This window comes from Lepisosteus oculatus, chromosome 3, assembly GCF_040954835.1.
Source record: "Lepisosteus oculatus isolate fLepOcu1 chromosome 3, fLepOcu1.hap2, whole genome shotgun sequence".
Lineage (NCBI taxonomy): Eukaryota > Metazoa > Chordata > Actinopteri > Semionotiformes > Lepisosteidae > Lepisosteus > Lepisosteus oculatus.
The window spans coordinates 2,526,553-2,540,440 of NC_090698.1; the positions used below are offsets into that span (position 1 = coordinate 2,526,553).

Sequence of the window (13,888 nt, forward strand, 5' to 3'; positions counted from 1 at the left end):
AAGTCACAAATCAAGCATGTGTGACGTAACTGTCCGCACGCCGGTGATCCGCGTCAGTGTAACAACACGTCCCTCATAGTCGGAAACATTGTGCGGCCGTGACCCTAAAATCAAGCCCCGCTGGTTCCGTCTTTTTAGAAAATGGGTGAACAGATGGCTGGAAGGTTGCCGGTTCGTATCCTGCGGCCGGCAGGGGAATCCTGCTCCGTTGGGCCCCTGAGCAAGGCCCTTCACCCCAGCTGCTCCAGGGGCGCTGTACAATGGCTGACCCTGCGCTCTGACCCCCAGCTTCTCTCCCTGTCTGTGTGTCTCATGGGGTCTGCGAAAAGACAGATTCCTAATGCAAGAGATTGTATAGGGCTAATAAAGTGATCTTATCAGTCGGGTCCGTTTCAGACTTTGGCCGCAACACTTCGGTGTAATCGTGTTCCTTGTTCCAGGAGAATCGCAAGCTTTCGCAATTTTTTTCTTCTTTTGCAGTGACTCAGCCTCAGACCAAAGACGGGGAGGATTTGCAACAGAACCGATTGCGCAACGCGCGATCCTCCGGCAGGACTGAACAGGACCGCGAGAGCAGGAAGGATGACGTCGCGTGCGGTCTGCAGCCCGCACGCGCTCGAGTTGACAGCTCGCCCCGGCTGCGGAGTCGTCACACGCGCCGCGCTCGTCCAGCCCGCTGGTTCCGCCGTCCCCAGGTCCCGAACTGGAAAACCCACAGCTCCCAGGCGGAGAGGAACATCCCGACCTGGACGGACCCGGTGATAAAAGGTAGCCCGTCCCGTGCGGCTGACTCTCTAATCAGCCTGGATTTAAACAGATGGTGTTTGCAGAGAGGAGAGCTGGAGTTACCTGCACTGCTCGCGGCTGCTAAGTGACATCTTGCGTTTAAAAAGTGCTTTAAGAGCTCATTTCAGACGGTGTTCGAGGCTTGTCAAGCATTACCGCTGTTGTTGTACCGTTATTACTTCTTTAATGTCATTGGGCACGGGTTGGTAAGTGTCTACGGGTCTGCGGGATCTGGTCAGAAAGTCTCCTTCGCGATCTCTTCCTCGGGCTTTTACTTCTCTCTGCTTTTACTGCCGTGGAATGCCGTGATGCTCCACGCGAGCCCTAACCCACCCCGCGGTTCCGAGATAAAAATCTGTTCTACTGGGCTTTGTACTGCCGCCCGCCGCGGAGAAAGGTTTCAGAAAGTTGGAAAGACGCGAACTCCGCCGAACCACCGGGTTCGAAGGTAGCGTGTCCGCTGGGCGGCATCCCTGCGTGTTCGGAATCTACACGATTTTAAAGGAATTATTTTTGTGGTTGTTTTTCTTTCGCTGTGAACAGAACCTGCGCAGCGTTAACCCAGAACACGTCCTCCCTTATGGAGACCCGTATATCGCCGAGTTTGGGATCAGGGCTGTGTCAGCAGGTCCAGCGCCTTGCTTGCGAACTCCTGAGCTTGTGCTCCGCTTTGCCGGACGGTCCGGTAGCGGGCGGTCGGTGTTTTTTAGCAGCTCCCCTATCTCTTCGTCCCGGGCCGGCGGCCTGTCTCTCGCCGTGTGAGAAACGCCGTGAAGCTCCGCGCGTCGACGGAGGTGTGACTTAGAAAACAACTCGCTCGGAGAAACTTACACGCGTCCTGGGCGATATTGCTCACAGCACTTCGTCGTCTGCGGAGTTTGGGGAACTGAGCCGCCTTTCACGGTCTGAGTTAGTCACTGCTCCAGGAACGCAGGGGGAAATGAGTGGCCGCTCTGTTTGACGTTTAACACGACGTCGGGTAGGTCTCGTCAATAAATTAGAGCATATCTTGTCTGGTACGACGTGACATCGTTTAAGCCTGTTGCTCGACGCCTGACTCAGATCACACGCCGTGTACTCGGGGGCCGCTGTCACGCGCTCAGCTTCAGCGCCAGTCCTGGCGTGTCCGCAGGCGACAGATGGGAGAGGAAGAGCTGAGGGGACACCGCCACCCTCCTCCGGCTGCGCTATTCTGGTTGACAGTCTGTCCTGCGAGGGAGAACAGTAAATAACCCGAGGTGACAACTTTCATCCTGCCTTTCACAAGCAGATGGAAAGCCGTGCGGGGCCTCTGACAGACGGTACTCACAGGCACAGGAAGTCACAATAAAAAAAACAACAACAAGCAATTATTGTCCTATTCAGAGGCGGGGTGCTATTTTGCTGGGACAGACAGGTGGTTGTCATGCCCAGTGCTGCTCTGCGTGTTGGCGCTGGCTGCTTGTAAGGCTGAAAGCCAGGGTGGTGCAGAAAGTAAAAAAACAACAACAACAACAACCTTTTGCATTAAGTGTCAAAATCGAGGAAGTGCGTTAAGGGATCAGATCAGCAGTGATATTAATTCACAAAGGTGATGAAGAATGGAAAAACAGCTGCTGTGTGTTAAACCGAATACCCAGGGTATCCCAAGAAGCCGAGCAGGCGGGCTCGTTTGCGCAGGGGAACGTCTGGGCAGGCGCGTGCTGCAGTCGCCGATCTGTCCCTGTGCCGGATGTAAGATCCCGCATGCTCCTGTCCCTGTGCCGGATGTAAGATCCCGCATGCTCCTGTCCCCCGTCCTGCCTTCCCAACGGAGCCACTGTCCCCCTCCTGCCGGCACCTGCGCTCATCGTCGCCTCGGGGACCTGAGGAGGAGCCGCTCAATGCGTCTTTACCCAAACAGTGGTGGGTGCCTGGAACACGCTGTCCGGCCAAGCCTGTGAGCCCTCAGCGAAGGAGAGGGTGAGGCCGTGGGAGCAGTCGGAGCTGGGAACATCAGCGGCTCCAGAGAGCCTCTCAGACAGCCTGGGGCGCTGTTCCCTTGTGGGGATTAGTGGTGTTTGTGTTGCTTTGCTGCCACACCACAAAACCTGTGTTTCCAAGGCGTGTTGTTTTTGTAAGAATGGCGGCCTAGTCACCCGTAATCCGCGAGGAGGCGTTTGCCCAGCGCGTCTGCGGTCGGACAGCTGGGGAGGGGGGCGGCTGTCAGTCCCTGCCAGGACGAGGAGCCCATGCTGAACCTGTGGCTCTGATTGCCCAGGGGCAAGGCGGTGGGCAGTCGTTGTTGTTGGACGATACCTTCCAAGGGGAGAGGGGGCTGGCTCTTGGGGCCTGCAGGGCAGCGGTCAGCGGTCTGAATCTGGAAGGGCTTGGGCCTGCAGGGCAGCGGTCAGCGGTCTGAATCTGGAAGGGCTTGGGCCCGTGAGCAGCGGTCAGCGGTCTGAATCTGGAAGGGCTTGGGCCTGTGAGCAGCGGTCAGTGGTCTGAATCTGGAAGGGCTTGGGCCTGTGAGCAGCGGTCAGCGGTCTGAATCTGGAAGGGCTTGGGCCTGTGAGCAGCGGTCAGCGGTCTGAATCTAGAAGGGCTTGGGCCTGCAGGCCAGCGGTCAGCGGTCTGAACCCGCGTTGGCCAGCTGTGACCAGGGCATCTCCTTCATGCGTGGGGCAGTGTGGGCTCACCTGGTGCCTCAGCCCTGCTGTGTGCCGTGTGTGCTGGGAGCTGCATGTTTCTCTACACTGATGTCATATGCTTCTTTGGCAGAGTCTGTTAAAGAGCCCGAGGCCGCTGTGATTGGCCAGGGTTTTTGTGAGCTGGACCCCACTGAAAGCAAGGAATCGCTCCGCTGAATTCTATTTTTTCTATTCTGAATATTTCCTCGAACGGCGATGCACGCACACCACAGCAGTCTCACTGTTACACAACTCATGAAAGCAGAGTGAGAACTGCTCCCTAGATTCCTCTAGTGTGCTGTGCTTTAGCTGTGAGGGGGCGCGCCGGGGGGGCGGAGCCAGGGGGGCGGAGCCGGGGGGGGTTTGCAGTGGCCGTGTACGGTGGTGGAGATGGGGGGGTGTCTGTGGGGAAGGTGTGAGGTCTGGTGGTTACAGTGAGAGAGAGGGGGTGGCCAGAATTGGCCTCCGGCCCAGAGCGGAGCGACACGCTACAGAGGCGGACTGATCTGTGGATACTGGCGGACGGGGCTCGTTGTTAATTTGTGAAGTGTGATGAATGATCAGTGGTGGCCTCCTCTGTGTACCAAGGTGAACAACCGCATCCTGTCAAACCACAGTGCCTGAGAGACCCGAGAAACTGTAATGGGCTGTGATGAAGGGGGATAGATAGCCACAGATCAGCACCTGCAGTCGGAGATGGGAGGTTTGTACACCTTTGCCCTCGGATGTGGAATGCGGACCATCCGGAACGGCTGATCATTTGATTCCCAGGAATACAGCAAAAGCCTTTTTTTTTTTGGCATGTTATCACAGCATCACGTGTCATCAAGGGAGGGCTCATTCCTTCATGTCCCAAGCGATGAGCTCGATTTCCCAGCGATTTTATTTTCACCGTATTCTGGAAGAATCGCAGACCGCTCTAAATCATCGGATTATCTCGGATGACTGTTGGTGGCTAACTCCGTACGATGCCTGGCAGTTCGGTGTCGGAGCTGCAGAGGTCGCCTCGTGGTGTGTGTTTCTTGAGAAGCCTACACTCCTGTGTGCTTCAGCCCCAGCGCAGCAGGTGCAAGACCTTTGTTTCTCGCCCAGAGCAGTGGAGGTGAATCTTTCCAGCTGACGAAATAAAACGGCCAGTTTGGCTGGGTGAAGCCCGGAGTGGAGCTGGTCCGCCCAGAGGGAGTGGGCTCTGCGCAGACGGGCATACTGCCACATTGCCAAGGCTCTTCGCTCCAGGCAGAGGGGCAGCCCGGCAGATATTTCGTTTTTTTGTTTCGCAGTGGGCAATGCGGACAGCTTTGATGTCTTAAGGAATCTCGCGTCTCATGCAGACCTTGTGCACATTGTAAGTCTCCTTGGTTTGAGAGTTTCGGCTCTAATCTAGAAAATAAAACATGGCTGCATCCCTAAACCCCTAAGCGCATTGTAATTCTGTGAGCTCCCCACTCTGGGAATGCAAGGAACGTTCCCACCAGCTGGCGAGCCTGACTCTCCGAGGCTGGTTTAGGTCACTGGGTTGGGGTTGGCTCACATCAATGTCTGCATCCGTAGGAGACAGACTGCGTCGTGTTTGGGGTCTGACTCCCCTCTCCCACTGGAGGACAGCAGGCAGATGTTATCCGATTGGTTTTCCAGTGGGATTGAGAACGTTGCACGCTTCATGCGGGAAATTGTTGTCATTGTGTGACTCAGATGAGGGTGGAGTGAGGGGTTGTGTGTCCTCTGCTCCACGTGAGCCCGGCCTCCCGACAATATCGCCTTTACAGATCCCGGCAGGGAGTTGTAAGGACTAGTGTCCCGATTACCACTGAAGCGCAGCTTGTCCAGGCTTTCTTCCAGCTGGAGAAGCAGTGACTGTGATGCTGTACTGCCTCTCATTGTGTTCAGCTCACGCCCACGGCTTCCACTGCAGCCTAATCAGAGATGAGCCCCGATAGCGTTAACGAGCTTCCCTGTGTCGAAGCACAGGACCGTGTCTGCTGTTTGGATAACTGCAGTGATGGCCATATGCACAGATATCGAGCTGCAGCAATGCCCTTCTGCACCAGCCTTGCTGTTGTGAATTTGGGTAAGGTTGTGATGTGCCTGTGCTGTGGTTTCCTGCAGTATATCCTGGGTTCCCACACCTCTGTGTACTGGACCATCGTTTCCTTGGGCCTCACCATGTTTAATGTGCTGAACCAAAAAGCAACTTCGTGCGAAAGTCAGCAGGTTGTCAGGACTTTGGCACGTGGAGATTTGGTCTTGTTTCGTAAGAAACTCGTGAGAGCTGCAGTAAAGGGATTGGAGGGCAGGGTGAAGTTTCGGGGCTGTGAATAGTAGTTAGTGCTGCTTTCAAAAACGTCTTGTCTTTGGTAAAAGATGCACAAAGAGAGCTTCAGTTCTGACCGTCCCACCTCTCTCACAGGGCATCAAACGAGCCCAGGGAGGGAACCGACTGGGAGCCTCTCTCATACCACCCCTCCTCCAGCTCTCTGACCTCCTGCCCGCCATTCCCCCCTGAGTTGTGGAATTTGCTCACTCCATCCTGTGACAGCCAGAATTTCCATTCGCCGGCACAAACTGGAGCACAAGGGGAAACGCGGTCGTCTGCGCTTCCTCATTCCTTGACCACATGTGTGTGAGATCACCCAGACCGGCCTCCCCTGACATGTTCGATAGTGGCTCTGCTTCTCTTCGTCTCGGAGCGGGAGTGCCCTGAAAACTCGCGCACCGGCCTGCGTCGTGGGATCCCGTGGGGAAGTGGCGCCTGCAGCACTCCCTGGCCCTGCCGGGATTAGATCCTGGGTGCTCCTGGGCTCCGAGCCTGGGCAGCGGTTTAAAAGCAGGTCCTCTGCCGTGACAGTTACACACTCTCTGGGTCAGGGGTGAGCCCCAGCACAGCCAGATGGAGAGGGGGGTCAGGGGTCAGCTGCAGACTGACAGAGCCTGATGAGGGCTGCTTGTCATCCTTAAAGCTGTGCCGCAGGGCGCCGGCCTCTTTGGCAATGCCTTTGTGGACCGTGGGCAGCGCCAGGTTCCTAAGAAGCTTAACTGAGCTGTGAAAATGCAAAACGTTCAGCTCTTTAACCTTATCTGGGCTCATCTCTGATTAGCCTGGAGTGGAAGCCTCACCCCACCCAAGGCCTGTGCTGCTGGTCAGGAAGGAGCAGCCTGCGCTGCTGTGTTGATCCGTTCCAGTTGCAAGTGCGCTGCAGGCTCAGGTACCCGTGGAGCCAAGACACAGCAGCACTGAGCTTCGCATTCCCTCGTCTGCTCAGTCCTGCAGCCGGTGAGTCCTGGAGTAGATCAGACTGCTGTACGTCCTGTTTCCCAGCTGTCCATGTCTCCCCACTGCTTGGCGTTGAGGAACACTGGCTTCTGGCCCCACTGGGCTTCATCGGTGTGGACTGCTGGTCGGGAAACACCAGGCGGGGCGACTGCGGCGGCGATGCCGATGAGGGGCCGTGTCTTCGGGGGCTTTGCCCCACTGTCTTCTCTTCCATCGGTGGTGCCGATCGGGGAAATGGCACCAGCTGCTGCCGCCGGGGGGTCCAGATCGCTCTCGGTGCGCCACGGCGCGCCAGGAGTGCTGCAGCCCAGCGGGCGCGATAGCACCGTGGACTTTCCCTTTTCACTTTTTCTTTCCATTTGGCCACCGCAGGGCGTGCACCCCCACCTCCCGCCTCCCCACACACTCGCAGGCGCCGAGGCGTTCGTGCTCCGAGATCGTGACTCAGTCTCACCAGAGGACGGAAATCAACATCTCCTTCCGTGTGGCTTCTGATTTTTATTTCGAGGCATGGTGCTCCGCAGAGTGCATGCTGGGAGGAGTCGTGTTGAAAAAAACCAACCAAAACAGTTGTTTAAAAAAAGCGAAGGCGAACGGGCCGTCGTGCCCCCCCGCTGGGACGCCGGGCAGAGTCGCTGTTCGGGACGGCGCCAGGGCTGTGGCGCGGGGAGGGTTAACGAGCCTGCTTCTCGCCTCTCGTCTCCATCCCCAGCGCCCTGGTTTCCCCCACCCCAGCCCTCCCCATGCTGAAAGCCCCCACCCCTCTGCTCTCCCCCTCCCACTATGGAAACAAGAGGCCGCTCTGTGCTCCACCGTCAGCACTCGAGCAGCATCGTCGCCGATCCTGGAGCTGCTGCTGCGCCTGGCCGGAGCCTGTCCTCTGGCCCCGGAGACGCCTTACAGGATCTGCCCGCCGGGCACCAGTGTGCCTGGTTCTTGCTCCAGTAACTACTGCCGCTGCTGCCTGGCGGAATGGCATGATGAGCACCACTGCTTCTGGCACCGATAAGCTGAACGTGAAAGTTAGGTGCTGGATGCCACGCGGTGCACCTCTGTGTGTTAGAGATCGCAATCTGAGCCGCGGCGGAAGCCGGAGCCGCCAAAACAAGGGTGATGTGTTGCTGACAAACTCCCCCCGAAGTGCTGAGCGCCGAAGTGACAGTTGTTGCAGTGAGCTGTGGAGAGGAGGACAGCGCTGGGCTCTGCGCGGTCACTGACGTCCGCGCAGCTCGACGAGGAGGAGGAGGGGGGGGAGAGAGAGAGAGAGAGTGTGGGTTTTCCTCCCGAATGGAAAGGCACTAAAAGTAGAGCACCGCTGTGCCTGTGCTCCTCCGTGACCTCCTGTCGCTGCTGCTGCTGCTGCCTGTTGTTGTGGTTGAGCCGGGGTGTCTCGGCTGCTGCACTTGCACGGCTGCAGCGCGCCCTCTTCTCACCGCTGTGGTCAGGGCTCTGCTGTCATCTCGGCTCCGCCGGCATGCAGGCATGGGCGCGGGGCTCCACGCAGGGCCCTGGCAGTGCTGGGGTTGCGCAGAGCCGCCGGGGGTTTGCAGACTCGCCTGAGCCGTCGGGCTCCAGCCGCCCGGTGGCACGGTCCCTTCTGAGCCACACAGACACGGGTTCCGCTGGACCCTGCGGTGCTGAGGCAGAGCAGCAGAGGCTCTGAATGGTTTCAGAACTCTGCTCCTCTGTCCTTTGCTGATCTCATTTTTAAAAGAGAGCAAGACTGTTGAAACATCCCTCACCTGGTGTTTGCAAGTTTATAAAGAGCTTGCTGTTGGTATAGACTGGTGTGGATCAGGCTGCTCTGCAGTGGAAACTCTGATTTCCCTCCCCGGAACAACAGCTACTTTTGTATTTAAGAAACACCATGTCAATAAAGCATTAATCACTGCAACCCTCTTGTTTCACAGTTTCTTGTTTAACAGCTTCGTCAGAGCCTCCACACCTGTGAGCGCGCTGCCAGTCAGCAACTGGGGCGATGGGCTCGATTAGGAAACTGTGACAGAGGGCCTGAGCTCACCATGACGAATGACAAAAACAACATACAGAAGAATGTAAAATACGGAAAAGATTATTTGTAGTTTCCAGATCATGCAGAATTCCACCCAGAACGACATGACAGGTGCAGGTTCTGCCTTCATGTGAGTGGTGGAACTCGTCATTGGTGACTACCAGAGCTCACTCAGGCTGGGGCTTGATTTGCATTTGCGATTGTTCTTGGCGATATGCAGCCCTATTAATGAGTTTAAACAGGAGGAATAAAAAGCCAGCTGTTTCAGGATTTCCCTCTCAATCTCGTGCTGCTTCGTGGTTTAGCTGTGGCCATGGAGCAGATCCGCCGTGTCAGGCAAAGACGCTGCAACACGTTTATCGGCAGTGACCCTGCCCTGACCTTGTCCTCAGGAGTGCAGGCTGAGTGTTCTATCCTCCCCATCCCTGTCCCCATCCACTCCTTCCTGTCTGCGTCTGCAAGCCTGGACAAGTAAGGAATGCCGAGCAACAGGCAGCGCTGAAGGAAACTGCAACAGGCTACAACACAGGCCGAGCGCAGGAAAACAGCACAGGTCCCGCGATGAGAGACGATGCCTGGTTCGATCAGGCTTGCACCAGGACTGACATGCAACCCTGGACTGGGCATCTTTGCCTCTCTTGACGTGTGCAGAAAACAGCTGGCCTGCGATCTGTGGTCTCTGCCTCAATGGCCCTGCTCTCTGAAAGCAGGGTGTTCTCTTCCTGACTTCTGGGGGTCAGTAAAGTGTTTGATTATCAATCTGTAGTCTTCCTCAGAGACGGGTCCCCAGCAGTGTTTTTGGACAGAAAGGGCCTAATATTTGGAATCTCTTCCCTACCTCCTTGCACCCATGGGGTGGGGGTGCGGGCTGTGGGAGAGGACCTGTGTGCCTTGACTGGCTGTTGAAAGTACAGGCTCTTTCACTGGCCTGTGTAGTATCACAGTTATCTGAGTGGGACTCGAGGGGCTAATACACCATGCTAATTATATTTAGTACTAAAAGGCCCTGGCTTTTAAAATAATTCAGATTGAATTATCGGCTGGGCCAAGAGACTGCTGGTCCATTAGCTGAATTAGTTTATACGCAACTGTAGTGGGTTTGGGAAGAAGTCAAGTAGGGAGCTGCGTCAGCAGACGTAGTTAAAGGTTTATTCCAGGGGGAAAGAGAAGGAAGGAAACACGACGTTTCGGCTGTGGAGCCTTCTTCGGGTGTAGTTGGTGTTGCATTTTTACCAGTTTTGTGACGGGGAGAAATCTGGACTCTGGGCTGGGGGGGAGCGGGCCCGCGTGATCCCCGCAGTACTGCGCGAGAGGAGAGCCGAGTCCGTCCCTGGACTGGCCACGGCACAGGGGATGCAAGGCCACGCTCCAGGCAGGTCCAGTCGCAGGAGCGGTTCTGGACGCGAAGGCCTTTTCCAGCACCAAGACCCGGGCCCGGATCGGTCCTTTGCCCCCTGTGCTTCACCCCAGGGAGGTGCTGATGTCCTGATGGCTTGTGCGCCATGTGATTCAGGCCAGCGCCCCGTGCTCCGAGTCAGCGCTCGGTCCTTCTCACTCTCGGTGACTCATCGATCTCATTGAGCAGATCCTCTTCCCGAACTTCTCTCTGGCCCGGCCCGGCCCGGCCCGGCCCGGCCCGCTTTCACCGTCTGTCACAGACGTGCGGCGTCACGCGAAAGATTCCTGTTTCTAGGAGGTAAACCGCTGTGCATTCTCAGTCACCGGTAGAACGAGGTTTCTCTGCGATGGCGGCACGGCTGCCTTCTGTCTTTGTCTTGATAGCAGCCTGGCGATAAGGATTGGTTTGTCCGATTGGTGTCCGAAAAGGATTGGTTTGGAATATTTCAATGTCACCAGAAATGATGGCCCTGAAATGTTCTTACATAAGTAAATGTTTCATCAGACCTCGAGATGGTGAAATATTTCTTGCATTCGGTGACAAATATATTCAAAACGCTCACCTATACATGAGACATTGTAAGCAAGGAATTGGAAATGTTCAAGTGTGGTTTTGGTTTCCCTGGCTTTCAGTCATTGGCAGCAAAGACAGGGGGTTAATTCTTCTTTGCTTGTTTACTTTAGGGAAGATTAGCTGACTGCCCTTAGGGTTTATGAGTATTACAGTGTGAATCCAACTGCAACATCCCCCCCTAGTGGCTACGATGTGAAAGCAAAAATCACCAGGAAAACTATGCCTCGTCTTAATCCTGTCTTTAATATTTATATGACACAAGGCAGTGGTGTAATTAGTCCAGGCGTATTATGGTTGCCATAATGCGTGGAAACCGCTTGAAGCGGATTCCCCTAAGGTGCCTGAAGAAATGCAATCAAGAAAACACTAAAAACCAATTCAAGATGGTGGAAGGGTCTGCTGGCGACTGTAACCCTGCCTAAATCCCGAGTCACCAGCCTAGTGTAATGTCTGAGGCTCCTCTGGGGGGCGCACTTGGGGAATCCTGTGATCTGTAACGTACAGAAGGCGCCATAAAAATATTTCACCTGTGTCTCGTTATTAAGAAACGGTACGTTATCGCGTACTTTGTGGTAATCACGTGATAGCGCTATTGCCATACAATAACCTAAATGATCGTAAATTGACTTTCGGTTTTAAACAGTGGGATCGATTGCCCGTCGGTACAGTCTTTTCTTGTTGAAGGATACGTCTGACTGTCCTCAGTCTTATAATGATTGTTCACATTCGCTAAGAAATGTGACACTTCATTGTGACTAAAGCCCAGCAGAAAGTAGAGCAGGTCGGAGCACATCCTGCAGACGTGCACGCTGTCAGAGCACTGAGCCCACAGGTCTCGGTGCTTCACTGTCCTGCAAGAGGCTGCTCATACACCGACATGATTTTTTGTACTTAAAAATACACACAGTTGTCCATGAGATCCTGAAATGTTACAGATATTGATGGCTGTCTTCAATAATGTCTTCATGCAAGAGTTCATGTATCACTATTTTTACTCGTTGCTGAAGACGGGTCACTAAGTCTTTGTTTTTCTTTCTGCTTTGTGACAGGGCCTGTTCTGATTTTGATCTGAGGCTTGGAACCCGCAATTAAGGATGTGATCTGCGACCAGCGAAAGCAAACACACGGCCATGTGTGTTATCTGACGGAATCGTGACTTTTGGATTAGTCAGGGGGCGGGCATTCCACTGAGAAAAGGGGCGGGGCCGAAGACGCCTTGGCCTCACTCAACGGCGCTGTGGGCGGGGTCTGGCATCCCGGCTTGCGTTTCGAGGTGACGTCAACACTTTGTTGTGTTGCCAGGGGCAAAGGAAACCCTGCCTCCTCGGCAACGAGCTGGGGAGGGGGGAGAGGAGGAGGAGGTCAGTACGGCGTACGGGATGGGTCAATCCTCTTCCTCGTACTCCGCAGCCACCTCTGCCAAAGCGAAAGGGAAATCGGCGGAGAGAGCGGCCGCGAACAGGCGAATGAAAATCCGCAGAATTGCAGGCGAGGAGCGGAGGGACGACCGGTTCGACAGGAATGCAGTGAAGAAGAAGGAGTCGCCTCGGATTGCGGAGACGCTGCGGGGCACCGGAGCCGCAGAGGCGGGGCTGAACGGGAGCGGAGATCCGCAGGCTGGTCCCGGGCAGGGAGCAGACGAGCGGCTCAGGGCAGCTGCTGACGGGACCGAGAGGGGCCGCTGGGGGCTCCAGCCTGGGACGATCGGGGTCTCGGGCAATGGGGCGCTAGCGGGGGGCCCCGGCGATCGGTCTGTGGATGAAACGCGTCTGGGGCGAGGGGCGAGAGAGGACGGACGGGGGGGCCGGGGCAGGAGCGGCGCGGCAGCCGACCCGGGGAGTGACGCCGCAGCCCTGCAGCCGCCGGACGGCGACCATGCGAGCGACGCGCCGGGCCGCAGCATGGACAAGCGCGGCGAAGAGGCCGGGCCCGGCGGCTCGGAGGAGCAGGCTGTGAGGCAGCGGCTGGAGCTGGACTTGCTCCTGGACGCGCACCGGGGCGGCGAGCAGGCGCCCGGCCGCCCCAGGGCCGCCGGCGGCAGGACGCAGAGCTGCCCGGCGGCCGCCCAGAGCTCGGACACCGGGCGTCCGGGCGGCGCCGTGCCTGGCGGGCCGGGGGTCCGGGCCGGGGAGCAGGAGGCGAGCTCCATCATCCCGGGCAGCCGCAGCTTCCCCGGCACCATCCCCCGGCTCATCGTCACCCGGGAGCCCAGCCCCTGCCGGGCGGCGGGCCAGCCGCTCCGCGACGAGGGGTCGCCCCCAGACACGCAGCCGGACGACGAGTCGCCGTGCTCGGACAGCGGCTGCGGCGGCTCCCCGGCGCCCTCCCTGCTCCTCCGCAAGCTGTCCAGCTCGTCGTCCGCCGGCCTCTCCTCCGCCTCGTCCTTCGAGGAGTCCGAGGACGACTTCGCCGGCAGCGACCCGGAGCCCCACAGCCTGGCGCCGCCGAGGACGCTGGGGAGCCCGGACGAGGCGCCCGGGGTGAGTGCCCTCCTCTCGCTTCTCTTGGCTGAAACAGTAGCGCTGAGCTGGACCGTACGCGAACTGTCACCCTCCGGTCCCGGGTAGCCAGAACAGGCCTGTCCAACAAGCGGAGGTGGGAGAGCTGCGTGCGTGTACCCCCATATACAGCCTGGACACAAAATGTGGGTTTGGGGGCCGGGGCTGCGTGCCCTCGCTGTGGGAGTCCAGGCCCAGTGTGGGGGGCTCAGTGTTCAGGAGTCCTGCCTGGACTCGGGAGTCTGACCTCCCACTTCAGCTAATGAAATAGAAAGGATCCCCCGTCTGCCCCCGGGCGCCGGTCTGGCCGGAGGGGTGGACGGTGCGACTTTGTTCTATAAAGAGGGAAGGGGTGGGGGTGGGAGAGACCTCCCGTGCTGCCCTGCCGGGGGAGTTTCAGAAACCCGTCCGGGTCGCTGGTGAGGAGTTCGCTGCGTGCAAGGCGGGCGCACGGCCTGTTCCGTGTCCTCTCGGACACGCGTGTGCGCCCCGGCTCTGGGAGAGGCGCGCAGACGTTCCCGTCGGGTTGCGTTGCTCTGCCTTCGGGGGGGGCTGTCGGCCTGAGAGTCCCACCCCACCGGCCCGGCGATGAGGAATCCGTTGCACAGTGATAGGTTGTGCTGCTTGCCCAGAGCTTCTTGGTTCAGATCCAGGCTGTGCCACGGACGTCGGAGGTCTCACGGCGCTCGGTCCTTCTCGTGA

General features: G+C 57.4%; 1 protein-coding gene across 4 annotated transcripts in view; it reads left to right on the forward strand.

Annotated features, from left to right (window-relative positions):
• The first annotated feature begins 67 nt into the window (after window positions 1–67).
• The window catches only part of itpkcb (inositol-trisphosphate 3-kinase Cb), a 31,441-nt gene continuing 17,620 nt past the window's right edge, over window positions 68–13,888 (forward strand). Inside the window, exons 1-3 of one of the 4 annotated variants that reach the window (XM_069187793.1) lie at window positions 68–171; window positions 481–768; window positions 11,738–13,168. In XM_069187793.1, coding sequence (XP_069043894.1) covers window positions 12,068–13,168 — 1,101 coding nt within the window. In that variant the 5' untranslated portion in view covers window positions 68–171; window positions 481–768; window positions 11,738–12,067. Of the gene's footprint in view, window positions 172–278; window positions 769–4,022; window positions 4,138–11,737; window positions 13,169–13,888 lie in introns of those variants that run through there. The other 3 variants (XM_069187794.1, XM_069187795.1, XM_069187792.1) reach the window with 3 other exon arrangements.